The 15,580-nt window shown below is 47.3% G+C and overlaps 1 protein-coding gene across 1 annotated transcript in view; it reads left to right on the forward strand.

The window, feature by feature from the left end:
- Nucleotides 1-15,580, forward strand: part of srbd1 (S1 RNA binding domain 1) — a 210,512-nt gene that overhangs the window by 164,982 nt on the left and 29,950 nt on the right. Inside the window, exons 19-20 of the mRNA XM_078405828.1 lie at nt 10,820-10,996; nt 11,305-11,478. Of these exons, the coding sequence (XP_078261954.1) occupies nt 10,820-10,996; nt 11,305-11,478 (351 nt within the window). The remainder of the gene's footprint in view (nt 1-10,819; nt 10,997-11,304; nt 11,479-15,580) is intronic.

Consider the following 15,580-nt stretch of genomic DNA (forward strand, 5'->3'; position numbering starts at 1 on the left):
CAGGAGCTGTGCCTCCGCAAGTTCCTGGGGATCCACCTCGCAGTCCACCGCTGAAATGGGGGAAACAGCAGGCCGAGACAGGGCGTCAGCAACGGCATTAAGCTTACCGGCGACATGACGGACATCGGTGGTAAACTCGGAGATGGCAGTCAGGTGCCGCTGCTGGCGGGCCGACCATGGGTCGGACAATTTGGAAAAAGCAAAAGTTAACGGTTTATGGTCCGTAAAGGCCACAAACGGGCGGCCTTCTAGGAAATACCTGAAGTGACGAACAGCTAAATAGAGGGCCAGAAGCTCTCGGTCAAAGGAGCTATATTTCAGCTCAGCCGAACTCAGTTGCCGGCTGAAAAACGCCAAGGGCTGCCGAAGGCCACCCACCTGCTGTTCCAAAACCCCTCCCACTGCCACGTCAGACGCATCAACCGTCAGGGCCGTGGGGGCGGAGGCGCTCGGGTGTACCAGCATGGTGGCGTCTGCCAAAGCCGCCTTAGCTGCTGCAAAGGCCGGGGACCATATCAACTCTACAGGTTTACCCGCGAGGCACTGGAAGAGCGGGCGCATGACCCGCGCTGCTGCCGGGACGAACCTATGGTAGAAGTTAACCATGCCTACGAACTCTTGCAGACCCTTCACTGTGGTGGGCCGCGGAAATGCACGGATAGCCTCCACCTTCTCGGGCAAAGGGGTGGCGCCGGCAGGGGTGATTCTGTGCCCTAAGAAATTGAGAGAAGGGAGGCCGAATTGACACTTGGACGGTTGGATGATGAGCCCGTGGTCTTGGAGCCGCTGGAATACAGCCCGCAAGTGGGCTCGGTGTTCCTGCACTGAGGGGCTGGCGATCAGGATATCATCTAAATAAATGAACACAAAAGGCAAACCCCGACCCACACGGTCCATCAGTCGCTGGAAAGCCTGTGCCGCGTTCTTTAAACCGAAAGGCATGCGCAACCATTCGAACAACCCGAACGGAGTGATCGTGGCAGTTTTTGGTATGTCCTCCAGCCGCACAGGAATCTGGTGGTATCCCCGCACCAAATCAATCTTGGAGAACACTACGGCACCTTCCAGCCCAGACGAGAAATCCTGCAGGTGCGGTATGGGGTAGCGATCAGCCGTGGTGACAGCGTTGAGACGCCGATAATCGCCGCATGGTCTCCACCCCCCAGATGCTTTGGAGAACATATGCAACGGCGAGGCCCACGGGCTGTCGGACTGACGGACAATGCCCATTTCCATCTTCCTAAATTCTGCCCGCGTCACCACCAGCTTGTCGGGCGGTAGCCTCCGGGCCCGAGCGAAAACGGTGGGGATGTGGTGGACCACGCCGTGCCTGGCCGAAGGGGCGTCAAAATGCTGTATGAGCAGCTCTGGAAACTCCGCCAGGACCTCAGCATACGGGTCGGGTGCCGCGACGACGGCCTGGACCGTCGGGCGGGGTGGCGGCCGGCGGAGCGGCCGGCTCATCGCTGCTGGCGGAGGGTCGGAGGTCGTTACCGCGGACATCAGGGACTAGTGTAAAGGCCCAGAGGAAATCTGCGCCTAGGATCGCCTGGCTGACGTCTGCGATAATGAATGGCCATTCGTACATGCGGATGCCTAAAGCCAGGGACATTGTCCGCGTACCATACGTGCGAATGGGGCTGCCATTAACCGCGATGAGGGTAGGACCTGTCTTACCGATCTGGCCTCGAGGTCGGTCGGCGGTACGATACTGACTATGGCTCCAGTGTCAACCAAAAATTCTGTGTCCGTGAATCGATCTCGGACGTAGAGGCGTCGGTTCTGGCCAATCGCAACTGCCTCTACGTACGATCGGCCGAGGCATTTCCCGAGAAGGTACAAGGTGAGCGGCAGTTGCGGGATTTTTCACCCCATCGTAGATGGTAATAGCACCAGCCGCGCTTGTGAGGATCCTTTTGGCGGGCTTTTGGAGAAATGGCGGGAGACGCGGCGCCATCTTGATGTCGCTGTGGCTCGGCCGCTGATGTCGAGACCTTGTTGATCGAACCGCTTCCTTTCGATTTGGACGCCATGAGCGCATCAGCTTTTTCTGCATATGCCACGGGGTCCTTAAAAGAACAATCCGTGAGCATAAGTTTGACATCTTCGGGAAGTTTCTCTCGGAATGCCTGCTCGAACATGAGGTAATCTGTATGTTCACCTGCTAGCGCTAACATTTCAGCCATGAGAACGGACGGCAGCCGATCTCCGAGATCCGGTAGGTGCATAAGCCGCTTAGCTCGGTCCTGCCTGCTGAATCCGAAGGTCCGTAACAACAGTGCCTTCATGGCCTCGTACTTGTCTTCTGCCGGAGGGTTGACGATGAACCGCATCACCCGCGCGGTCGTCTCTGACGGTAGAGCGCTGACGAGGTAGTAATACTTTGTCGCGTCTGCTGAGATGTTTCTTAAGTGAAACTGGGCTTCGGTATGGACAAACCAAGATTGTGGTTGATGTGCCCAAAACGACGGAAGGTGAACGCTGACCGCACTTAGCTCCGGTGTGCTGGGTGTAGGAGCCAACAACGAGGCGTTTGGTTCACTCATGGTAGGTGATCGGCTGGATCACGTCGGGGTCACCAATATGGCGAGTCTGGAGGCTCATTCTTTGTTGAAGAAGTTTATTGCAACAGCAATGTTCGATTACAAAGTTTTCTTAACGAGATTACAGACAACCATTAAAACTAACTGTTGTCTTCGAAGACGTCTCCCAACTGACTCTTTTCGGGCGCCAAAAGCGCACGTGACCACGCTGTCCAATCAGCGGTCTCGCTCTTTGGACCAATCCCTACGGTCACACCCACACGTGACCTTGCTGGCCAATCTGAGGGTTCGACAACTAGGACCACTCTCTATGGTCGCTACAAGATCTTCACGATGTTGCAGTTAATTAGTCGTTTATTTGAAGTGGCAATAAAACATATTGACATCTCTTGTCATTAACTTGTTGTTTGCAACTTCAAATAAACGACTAACTAACTAACTGCAACGTCATGAAGATCTCTTTGTTGTTGATTATTTGAGTCAAGGACCACCGCTCCCATTCCTTCATCAAACAGTAAGCTTGGGGCTCTATAAGGGAGACTAAACTTGCCGCTACAAAGTGTAAGAACTTGGTTTCTCACCAACACTCCTTCGTATCCTGTTACTACTAAGACCTTATTATCTTAGCAGGCTTGACTTATGGCTACCGAGCCTTGTGTTCAACAAGCTGTTCGTTGTCACACTGAAGCATTACGTCAGAGCTGAGCAAGTTATACTCATAATCTGACTCCTCCCAGTTCATATACGTAAGCATAGTATTAACCTCTTGGTGTCATAAATTACAGCAGGATACAAAGTAATATATTAATATGCAAAATAGCTAATAAACGCAAAATGGCTCTTACACACCGGCCCCTAATTGTTCTGTGTATAACACAACAATTACTAATAAACATTAAAGGGAGCCATAAAAACCATGCATAATCAAAAAAGCATCATGTGGCGGCTCCCAAGGGTCGGGCCATTCCATTATCGAACCCCTCGGCACGGGAATGGACTAGTCCTGGGGCGGCCCCTAGCTACAGGGATAAATGGCAGTGGTTTAGGCGCGATCGTTCTCTTGCAGACCCGTCTGGTCAAAAGAACGACAGCAAATAAAACTTCCCGAAACACCTGGCTCCTCGCCTTCATTTCGGGCCTAATCGCTGTGCTACATTGGTGACCCTGACACTCTATTAGTGTCGTGATGGAGCCAAAAGGCAGAACCGCCAGACCGTCCACCTCATAGGCCGACCAGGCCCTGTCTCTCGACGCGGTCTCCGTGAAGTTACTGACGTTCTGGATCGTCCGCCCTCGCGTCTGGTTTCAGCAGGCGGAGGCCCAATTTCAGCTGCAGGGCATTACAGTGGACGACACCCGCTACTTCTACCTGGTGGGGGCCCTCGACCAGGACACGGCTGGAGAAGTCACCCAGTACCTCCAAGACCCCCCGGCCGACGATAAATACCTCGGCCTTAAGGAGCTTCTGCTTCAGATTTACGGGCTCAGCCGGATGGAACGGGCGGCCATGCTCCTTCGTATGGATGGCCTAGGCGACTGGCGACCATCAAGCCTCCTAAATGAGATGGTCTTGCCGCTGGATGGGCACACGCCGTGCCTCATATTTGAATACATTTACCTGCATCTGCTGCCGGCTGACATCCACCTGCAGCTTACCGACGCCTTGTTCGCCGACACCCGGGCGCTCGGCTGACACGCTGTGGATGGCGCGCCAGGATGACGTAAACGCGCTGGCCGTCACTCCGGCCGCGCCTGATTTCCTCCGGTTGGTTGGGGGAGCTGTGGAGGGAGTGACAGCTGCGCCCCGGAGGCCTGTGCGATCGCCCCCTGCGGCCATAACGGCCTCCGCTCCTGCAGTCCCGCACCAGCAGGCTCCAAGCGGCACCGGCAGGTGGCACTGGTGCTATTATCACTGCAGCCCGACAATGCCGCCAGCCGTGCATGTTCCCGGGAAACGCCGGGGCCGGCTGCCAGTAGTCCCCACGGTGGCCGGCCAGATTCATCGGCGCTTCGACTGGGATCGGCTTTCCGGGGGTCGTTTCCTCCTTCCGTCCATTCCTGCCCCTTTGCTGGCGCCCCCTGTCGTCCGTGGATTCCTGTTTTGCTCGGGTCCTGGCTGAGTTCTTGGACATCCTGACCCCACAGTTCCGATCGTTGACCCCCAAGCACGGGGTGGTGCATTAGATACCAACTACTGGCCTGCCTCTCCACGCACGAGCAAGCCAACTGCCGCCCGATAAGCTACGTCTTCCCCGGCAGGAGTTCCGCACGATGGAGTCCTTGGGGATCATCCGCCCTTCGAACAGCCCATGGGCGTCCCCACTCAACATGGTCCCCAAGGCAAGCGGGGGCAGGCGACCTTGCCGGGATTATCAGCGGCTGAATGCCGCTACCGCTGCAGACCGATACCCAAGTGTAAGGACTTCGAGTGGACCGACGAGGCGGTGGCGGCGTTTTACGGCGCGAAGGAAGCCCTTGCTCGGGCTGCGATGCTGGTTCACCCGCGGGAGGATGCCCTGACCGCCCTTACGGTGGACGGCTTGGAGGGCCGCCCCTTCACCGCTTACACGGACCACAAGCCGCTTGCTTTCGCCCTGGCATAGGTTTCCGACCCGTGGTCTGCACGGCAGCAGTGGCTGTTGGCATACATCTCCGAGTTCACACCTCCATCCGCTTCATCGAGGGGAAGGGGAACTACGTGGCCGGCCCGTTGTCCCGCCCCGCCGCCGAGGCCGTTTTCAAGGTGGCGCCCGGCATTGACTATTCTGCCCTGGCTGAGGCTCAGCTCACAGACGGTGAGATGTCCGCCTACCGAACTGCCATATCCGGCTTTTGCCTGGAGGATGTCCCTCTCGGTCCTGGATGAGCAACGCTACTCTGTGATGTGTCATCCGGTCAGCTGCGCCCCATCGTCCCTGTCGTCGGAGGGTGTTCGACGTTATCCACGGGCTGGCTCACCCATCCATCCAGGTGACGACGGCACTTGGGGCTGCACGTTTCATGTGGCACGGTCTGTGCAACCAAGTTGGCCACTGGGCCTGCACCTGCATTCCGTGCCAGACGGCCAAAATCCAGCGCCACATCCGGGCGCCCCTCCAGGAGTTCGGTCTACCACGCCGGCGGTTCGACCATGTGCACATGGCCATCGTGGGGCCTCTCCCACCGTCCTGTGGTGTCACCCACCTCCTCACAGTAGTGGACAGCTTCACGCGGTGGCTGGAGGCCATTGCGCTGGCTGATACTTCGACAGCTTCCTGCGCTCGTGCGTTGTCCGCGCACTGGATTGCTCGCTTTGGGGTGCCGGTTATCATCTCCTCGGACCGAGGGCCACAGTTCACTTCTGAGCTGTGGTCTTCCATGGCTCACCTGTTGGGTGTGCGGCTGCACCACACCACAGCCTATCACCCGCAGGCCAACGAGCTGGTGGAGAGGTTCCACCGGCAACTCAAGGCAGCACTGAAGGCGCGACTCTCCGGCCCGGACTGGCTGGACGCACTACCGTGGGTCTTGCTGGGCATCCGAACGGCCCCTAAGGAGGACTTGGCCTCGTCTTCAGCGGAGCTTGTTTACGGTTCGCTGCTCACGGTGCCCGGGGATTTCGTCCGTCGACGCCGGAGCAACAGAGACTGCCCTCATCCACCCTACAGTGCCTTCGTGAGTGAGTTGGCAAGCTCGCACCCGTGCCGACGTCCCGCCGTGGGACATTCCGCCCGCACGTGCCATCGGCCCTCGGGGACTGCACATACGTTTTCCTGCGCCATGACGCCCACCGGACACCGCTCCAGAGGCCGTATGAGGGCCCGTTCCGAGTGCTGGAACATGGACAGACAACATTTGGGTTGGTTAACCGGTTAAAGCCGGCACATTTAGACATCGACCAGCCGGTGCTGGTTGCCCAGCCTCGGCCGCCAGGTCACCCTCCTTCGTGGCTCCCTCCACCTGTGCCTCCGCCGGCCCCTCTGTCGGCCGACTTCCGTACGCGGTCCGGCCAGGTTGTGTGTCCGCCGGTCCGTTTCGTGCCTCCTGTTCTGGGGGTGGGGAGGTCCTGTGGCGGCATCCAAGGGTCGGGCCATTCCATTATCGACCCCTCGGCACGGGAATGGACTAGTCCGGGGGCGGCCCCTAGCTACAGGACTAAATGGCAAGGGTTTAGGCGTGATCGTTCTCTTGCAGACCCGTTTGGTCAAATGAACGACAGCAAATAAAACTCTTCCCGAAACACCTGGCTCCTCGCCTTTATTTCGGGCCTAATTGCTGCGCTACAATGCACTATATATTGGCATCTAATCTACTATAGTGATTCTTCAATCTTCAAGACCACTAGCCCTTGCTGTACTCGGGTATCAGCTTCCAAGAGCAGACATATCTTCGTTACCGGTCTTTCCAAGATGTTGTTCTTAGTCTGAAGTCGACCTGTATGCCCAAAACCTTGTGCATCTGGTACAGCCTCCAATATTCTGCCCATTAGACAGAATCTTCTTCAGTTGTCTTCTCTTCCAGCTTAATAAGCGGTCTGCTGTCAGTCCTCTTGATGCTTCACCTGCTGGATTTTTCTTTGTGCTAACATATCTCCATTGTGATACATCAATAGTATCCTTTACAAAGGAGATTCTGTTTGCTACAAATATTTGAAAGCGTTTGGTTTCCTTGTTGATGTACTTAGGCACCGTTGTGCTATCGGTCCAGAAGATGGATTTGTCCAGTTGAAGCTGTAATTCTTTTCGCAGCATTGTGTCAACTCTGGATTTTCCCATTTTGAAGTCTTGGTTGTATTGCTGGACCAGAAGCTCCTCTTGGCTTGCAACTGATATCCGATTAACAGCTGTGGCAGGGCAGCCATTTCCATCCCTGCTGTCGTGGTCTTCTCTCAGGAGACCATAGATAACCCATCCCAGTTGGGTGTTCACAGCGTAAGGTCCATCTCCTTTACTATTGACCAGCTCCCGAGGTTCCAATACCTTTGAAGCGTTTGCCCCGATTACGAGGTCAATGCCAGAGTCAATTTCAGGAATCTTGACATCCTTCAAGTAAAGCCATTCAGGTCTTCTTGTCTGGGAATGTTTAACTGAGAAACATTGTTGGCCTTATGTGTAAACACACCTGGCAGTTGAATAAAATCATCTTTCTCCAGACTAGATACTTCCAAACCTGAGATAAGACAACTGGTCACACGTTTCACCAATGAGAATTTCGATCTTTGGTCCTGAAACGTTTAACCTTCTCATCAACCCCTCAGACCAGAAGGTAGATGTACTTCCAAGATCCAAAAAAGCGTATGTCTGCAACATTGTACTCCCCTTGTGGCTCTTTACTTGTACTGGTACGATGGGGAAGATGGAGACTTCATCACTGGCCCTGATATGGTAACACGTCTGAGATGGGAGAGCATCGCTCGCAATTGGCTTTTCCTTCTGTTCTGGTTTCTTTTCCTTGTCCTTTTGAAGCATTTCAGGATGATCTTCGTGCACCTGTGCTTCTACAGGTTCTGTAATCGTTGCCAAACTGCTTTTGGATGTTTGCAGCGTTTCTCTTGCCTTAGTAAAGGTAGGGCCTTTGACAGTTCCTATTTTCAAATAAGAGTTCATCCCATCAGTTGCTGTTGAGCTGTATCTTGATTTCCTAACCTTAAGCACATTGAGTCTTGTCTTGGCTGCTGCTATTGCAGGATCTAGTTCCAATCGTTCCTTGTGGTTCTTCCTATCAAGCTCCATTCTCTTTCGCTCTTCTTCTCTTCCTGTCAAACTGCTTCCAATTGTCTTCTGTTGCTGTCGAGCTCCATTTCCGATTGTCTTCTCTTCTGTTCAATTGACAATTCTTTGAATTTCAATTGTTCATCTCGTTTCTTCTGTTTTTTCTCCTTTCTCTGTTCCTGTGCCTCCATCTTATGCCTGTCTTCCATGATGGCAGCATGTTCTTCGAGAACGGCCAGGTCTGCCTTAGCCTTCATATGAGCAGAGTGCATCCAAGATGCACGAGATGAAGAATGAGATTCGAAGATCAATTTAGAGTTTGAGACATTTGAAGCACTGCTTTCAGGTCTGATAATATCTAAGTTTACACAACTCTGTTGTGTAGCACTCTCGGCAATGAGTGTGTAGTTTGATGACCATCCTTAGTACTTTGGTAAACCGATAAAAGTTTCCACTGTTTGGTGAATCCATTGATTTTGCTTTTCAAGCTCATCTTCAGGCAGCGGTAACTTTACCAGTGCTTCCTTGATTAATTGAATCAGGTTAGATTGTACATTTTCACCTGATTCCATGTTCTCTTTCATCATCTCTATTAACTTGGTAGCTTGTTTGTGTGTTGAGTTTCTCTGTTTTTCCTCTTCAATCTCACGCTGGCCTTTCAGGGAGGCAACCCCCTCCAAGACGTAAGAGAACTTTGAAGTTTCACTTATTGAAGAAAAATCATTGTCCCTTTGGGAATCCATTCTGGTGGCACCACCTGCTGGCCGATCATCAGATTTACGTACAAACATACTTGTACGTCCAATATCCCTTTAAGACGTATTGTCGCAATGTCATATCTTTGGAATTCAAAACAAGCTGATAGCAAACTTGCACAAGGTCATTTCTTTATTCTCACATTTTCCACATTTTTCAATAGTAGTTTTCTTACACAACTTCTGAAAAACCGCTTTCCAATAGGGCTTACTGCAATACTGGCTTTCGAAGCTTTCCTTTCTCTGAAGTCGATTAACACAGACAAGAGACTCTTATTAGTCTGTTTCTGGCTTCTAAGCTTTAGCGGCAAAACAATCAGTTATTTTTAGTCGCTCCACTCCTAGTGCCAGTTCCTTTTAAAATGACTCTTGTCTGCGTTAATGTGACAACGAACAGCTTGCTGAACACAAGGTTCGGTAGCCATAAATCAAGCCTACTAAGATAATAATGTCTTAGTAGTAACAGGATACGAAGGAGTGTTGGTGAGAAACTAAGTTCTTACGACATAGAAACAAACAAGTTAATGACAAGAGATATGTCAATATGTTTTATTGCAATTTCAAATAAACGACTAACTAACTGCAACGTCGTGAAGGTCTCTGTTGTTATTATTTGAGTCAAGAACCACCGCTCCCACTCCTTCGTCAAACGGTAAGCTTAAGGACTTTATAAGGAAGGACTAAAGCTGACCGCTACAAAGGGTAAGAACTTGGTTTCTCACCAACACTCCTTCGTATCCTGTTACTAAGACCGTATTATCTTAGCAGGCTTAACTTATGGCTACCAAACCTTGTGTTCAGCAAGCTCTTCGTTGTCACACTGAAGCATTAGGTCAGAGCTGAGCAAGTTATACACATAATCTGACTCCTCCCAGTCCATATACGTAAGCATAGTATTAACCTCTTGGTGTCCAAAAATACAGCAGGATACAAAGTAATATAATAATATGCAAAATAGCTAATAAACGCAAAATGGCTCCAACATATTTAATTATCCATGTTAACTAGATTATTGCTTGATTATTACTTGAACAAACATCTCCTGCTCTTTCTTGATGCTACTCACTTTCAAATTAGTCTTTTTATTGATACAATTCCTGATGTTAAATTAAAATCTTTGCAGCTCTTTCGCATTTCTCCCTTTTCAAGACTACATTTAATTCATTCAAATGTTGATCAATCTTAGGTAAATGTCCACTTGCTGTTCAATTTAAATCAAATAGATTGCTCAAAAATTTGAAATCAAATTCATACCTCCGAATCCAACTAGTTTTACTTTACAAGTAAAAGAACTGAACCCTATCTCCCCATTGAAAGAAGGAAATACTATGCACTTGTACAACCATGATTGATTTCAAATTTCAATACAGTTGATATATCAGGAGATTAGCTTATATTTTGATCTAATTCAATTCAAAACTTTAGACTGGGACTTATTAATGGCAAGTTTTTCCCCCCAATCATTACACCACTGCCTAGGCCCCAATGCTCTGTATTTATATTCAAAGGAACTTGTGCTGAGCTCAGCCATGTCAATGCTGGAAGCACAAAGACTGATCTAATCTCAACTCACATTCTTTCACACGTTTAACACACCAAGCCAGGAAACACTACTACTGACTGAATTATTTTGGCTTGGTTACAAGCAACTGATGAAGTCTTGGTGACATAGACCCTTTAACCATTACAAGGATAAAGGTTAAAAAGGTACTTCCAAGCCTAAAAAACTATTATATTTCCATCTTTAAAGCATTTCTGTTTGACGGGATAAAAAATAAAATCAAAATATTTGTGTGTCAACTTCATAAAATATTTAATTTCTCTTTCCCAGACATGTTGCAGGGCTGAATGCTAGTAAAGCAAAAAGTATAATTGAGTGGCGTGAGAAGAATGGCCCATTCATCAACCGAGAACAGCTGAAAGATGTCAAAGGCTTGGGCCCAAAAACCTTTCAACAATGTGCTGGTTTCATCCGAATTAATCCAGAAAACATAAAGAACTTTGTCAAGTAAATGCACTTTATTTTTTTCTTTTAGCATGGTAAAAGCCAAAAGTAAAGATCTGCAAAAGTGTGGTAATTTATTACAATTAGTTGTTTTGCTATTGAATAACGCAGCAATGTTCCATATACATTAAACAGATTCTAGCAGAGGTGCAGTGGGAACGTGTAAGAAAGTAAACATTGTAATTATCTCCATTTTAAATATTGATTTTTATAATGAACGCACCATATAATATCAGGCAACAATGTCAGGCAATGAACCTCGCTTTGCAGGTGTATATTGTCGTGAGCTATTTCCATTTTATTCACAACAGCAATCAGCAGCAGTTTGATGGCACCACAGGACATCAGACAATCACAGGAGACAGCAAGTTCAAGCCAGTTGGCAAATCCACCAAAAAGAAGGGGAAAACAGAATTCACTTCTGCACAACCAACTATATTAGATCAGACATGTATCCACCCAGAATCATATAACACAGCCATGAGGTAAGAGCGCGAGAGTAAGGTGTGCTTTTAATTTAACTCAAATATTTCTAGATTCATACTCTTATTTAAGCCAAAGTAATAAATGAAATAAAGATGCTTATTAGTTTTACATATATCAAGGTTATAGAATATATATCCACATTCAGATGTGTCATAAAAATAATGCAGGTCTTCTAGCTTAAGCGTGAATTCAATAAGCTGTCCTAAATCCATGCATTTTAAATCTGTTAATTACCTTATTTAGTATTATGCTTTAAAGTGGAAGCTTCACCAGTTTTTGAGGTTGCTATTAAGGCCAATGCAGGAATCATAGTCTTCCACTGATGGGGCACGTGGATAGGTAATTTATGGGGGTAGTATTCTCCTAACTCCACTCAAGTGGGGCTTCAGTATGCTCCTCTGTTGCATGAACTTGAGTTCCTACAACCAGTCTAAATACAACAGACTTGAGCCTGAGACTCCCAAAGGTTCACAAGGATGTTACACTGTTGTAAAAACACTTGGATCCTTGAGTCTATTTCTCTCTCTGCCTGATAATCTCTTCATACAACACAGCTCAAAATAGTGTGTTTTGCAAAACATCTGCATTGTGCATGTAAGCATCAAGAACTGTCAGTCCTAGCCATCTGAGAAGTAACTCGGGTCTCATTGCTAGAGGTTGTTGGTTTAGGCAGTTTGCAACCCAGTGGTATGAATATTGATTTCCCTAACTTCAAGTAATCCCTTCACTCCCTCTCTCCATCCCTCCCACCACCCAAGTCGCTCCAGGTTCCCGTTCACAGCTAACAATGGCCTGTTTCCTTTATCATTGTTACTTTTTGCATATCTTTCTTTCATTTGTTCTGTATCTTTCCACATCACTGTCTATATCTCTTCTTTTCCCTTTCCCCTGACTAATCTGAAGAAGGGTCTCGACCCGAAACGTCACCCTTTCTTTCTCTCCAGAGATGCTGCCTGTCTTGCTGAGTTATTCCAGCATTTTGTGTCTATCTTTGGTTGTTGGTTTGATGTCAGTTCGCTTATCCTTCCAATGTATTTGGAAGATTTTGCAGAGCTACTGTTTGTGGTATTTCTCCAGTGCATTGAGACACCTGTTCTACATAGTCTTGGTCTCACAAATGTAGAGGTGGGCAAGAATCACTGTCACACTACAAACCATGAATTTTGTGCCTGGTCTGAGGTCTTAATCTTCAAATACCCTTTTCCTCATTTGATCAAACACTGCGCTGGTGCATTGAAGGCAATAGTGAATTTCTGGATTAATGTTTACCTTTACCAAAAGATGGTTTTTGAGATATGTAAAGTGCTCCACATTTCCAGTATCCTGCTGTGTACCTTTATTGTCAGAGGGCAGTATGATGCTCTAGTGGGGGCAGGCTGGTAAAGGCCCTTGGTCTTGCAGATGTTAAGCGCAAAGCCCATTCTCATATATGTTTGTAGGAATGAGTTCACATTGTCTTGAAGCTTGGTTTCTGAGCACACACAGACTTGAGCATCGTCTGCGTATGACTGAAATGGGCGACACCGTGTTGTAGCAGTAGAGTTGCTGCCTTGTAGCGCATACAGCACCAGAGACCAGTGCTGTCTGTATGGAGTTTGTACGTTCTCCCCATGACTGCGTGGGTTTTCTCTAAGATCTTTGATTTCCTCCCACACTCCAAAGACGTGCAAGTTTGTAGGTTAATTGGCTTGGTACAAATTGTAAATTGTCCCTAGTGTGTGTCAGGTAGTGTTAATGTGTGGGGATCGCTGGTCAGCGTGGACTCAGTGGGCCGAAGGGCCTGTTTCCACACTGTATCTCTAAAACTAAAAACTAAAACTGCTGGACTACTGAGGTTGTGGTTGGTGTTTTTTTTATTGTCACGTATATTGAAATACAGTGAAAAACGTTGTTTTGGGTGTTATCCAGACTAATCACATCATACATCTGGTAGTGGAAGAGGTAAGATAAACAAAGTACAGTATGCAGTGTTAAAACTGCAGAGAAAGTTCAGTTAAAGAAAAGTGCAAGGGCCGACACTAGTCTTCACTGAGATTGGTTCTGTTTCAATCAAGAGTGTTTTATTGTCATATGTCCCAAAACAGAACAATTAAATTCTTACTTGCAGCAGCACAACAAAAATGTAAACATGATACTCAAATTGAATAACAATAGTCCATTTTGGGCATTCTATTTGAGAAGCAGAAAGAAAAATGTTGACACAAAATGCTGGAGTAACTCAGCGGGACAGGCAGCATCTCTGGAGAGAAGGAATGGGTTGACATTGTCTTGGAGCTTGGTCTCTGAGCACACACTGACTCGAGCATCGTCTGCGTGCAACTGGTAGGGGTGATACGGTGGTACAGTGGTAGAGTTGCTGCCTTGTAGCACATACAGCGCCAGAGTCCCGGGTTCAATCCTGACTACGGGTGCAGTCAGTACGGAGTTTGTACTTCTTCAGACTGTAGAAGGGTCTTGACCCGAAACGTCACCCATTCCTTCTCTCCAGAGATGCTGCCTGTCCCGCTGAGTTACTCCAGCATTTTGTGTCTACCTTTGATTCAAACCAGCATCTGCAGTTCTTTTCTACACAGAAAGAGAAATGTGTTGGCTTGAACTTGGGAAATCATCAATACTGTTTGGAAGCATTATGGATACAATTTTAATCCTTTTAAACCACTCCAAATATATTTTTAAATCAATGGCCAATTTTCCTTGCATGAAAAGGAAGTTCCGCCTAGTCTCCTTTTGGTACCTAGATTGTTATAAAACCATTAATTGTAAATCATTGATATAAAAATGGCAGTGTTGCTATTTGTATTATGGATATTTGAGTTTAGTTTACTGTCATGTATACTGAGGTCATGGCTTAGATGCAGTTGTGGAGCAAAGTAACTCTTCCATTTGTAATGCCAAAATATCTGAAATATGCCATTAATTTATATAACTAAAAATGGCATACAGTCATGTAGTAATTATGAAACTGGCCTCGTGACAGGAGTTGGGGGCATTTAACCAGAGCCATGAATTTAAATTACAAAATGGCAGCTGGGCAATTTAAATTCAAGTAATTGGATAAAGCTCGAACTAAAAATAAAAGCTGTTTTTAGGAGAGATATCCATGAAACTACCAAACTGTTATAAAAACAATTTTGTTCACTGATGTCCTTTAGAGAAGAAAGTTGATGAATGAGACCAAAACATCTAGATGGTGCCAGTATTCTCCTTCGCGTAGTAACAAACATTTTGAGACGAGGCAATGTTCTTCATGCTTCATAACATAATAAATTTAATCCTGTCTTTTTTGTGTGTTAAAATTAAGGTGAACTAAGGCCATCATCAGAGCAGCACAAAAGGATATTAATTGACTGTCAATTGACTGAGTTAACACCTGGTAGTAATGTGAGCACATCTCAGAAATTGGGCCTTATTCTCCATTTCAGACACCCGGTCGGTGCACATACCTGTCTGTCCAGGTGCTGTACACGTGTTACTTTCGTTAAAATGTAACTATTTAACCACAATGAGATAAACAAAGGCAAGATTCTTGAGCTGGCCGTCAAAGCATTACAGCAGATGGAGACACTCAACAACCTTTCCTCATTTTCATTTTTGTGATAGTGTCATATTCTCCTTTTTGTTTTTTCAAACTTAAGTGGATCAGTTCTAAATTTTTAATGAAGATACCTTTCATGCATGGCACAATTATACTATTATAAATTAGTTTATAGTGTCAATGATGCAGAGTAACCAGGCAGATTTTTCCCAAGGATTTTTAAACAAGTCCTTGTAATTGATTTTTGTTTGAAATGTTGCTATGTTCTAATATTCCTGAATTAAATTATGTTACTGCTGCAGGAAGCCAGCAACAAATGTCTACATTTGCGTAGCACAGTGATGCCTTGCAAACTCTATTTGCCAGCTCTGGATTTTTAATTAGTGAATGAGGTAGGCAATGTAAGTTAGTTTGTCGAATGACAATATCGCAGGATTGAAAGTAGGGGAGGTAATATTTGAGGATTTTGTGAGGAAATGCAGACTGCTCTAATGCAAAATTGTACTGATTTTTCTGACATGAAATACACCTGAAAAAGCTTTAACATCCATATCTTTTTAAATAAT

The sequence above is a fragment of the Rhinoraja longicauda genome, chromosome 9 (assembly GCF_053455715.1).
Source record: "Rhinoraja longicauda isolate Sanriku21f chromosome 9, sRhiLon1.1, whole genome shotgun sequence".
In the NCBI taxonomy this organism is placed as follows: domain Eukaryota; kingdom Metazoa; phylum Chordata; class Chondrichthyes; order Rajiformes; family Arhynchobatidae; genus Rhinoraja; species Rhinoraja longicauda.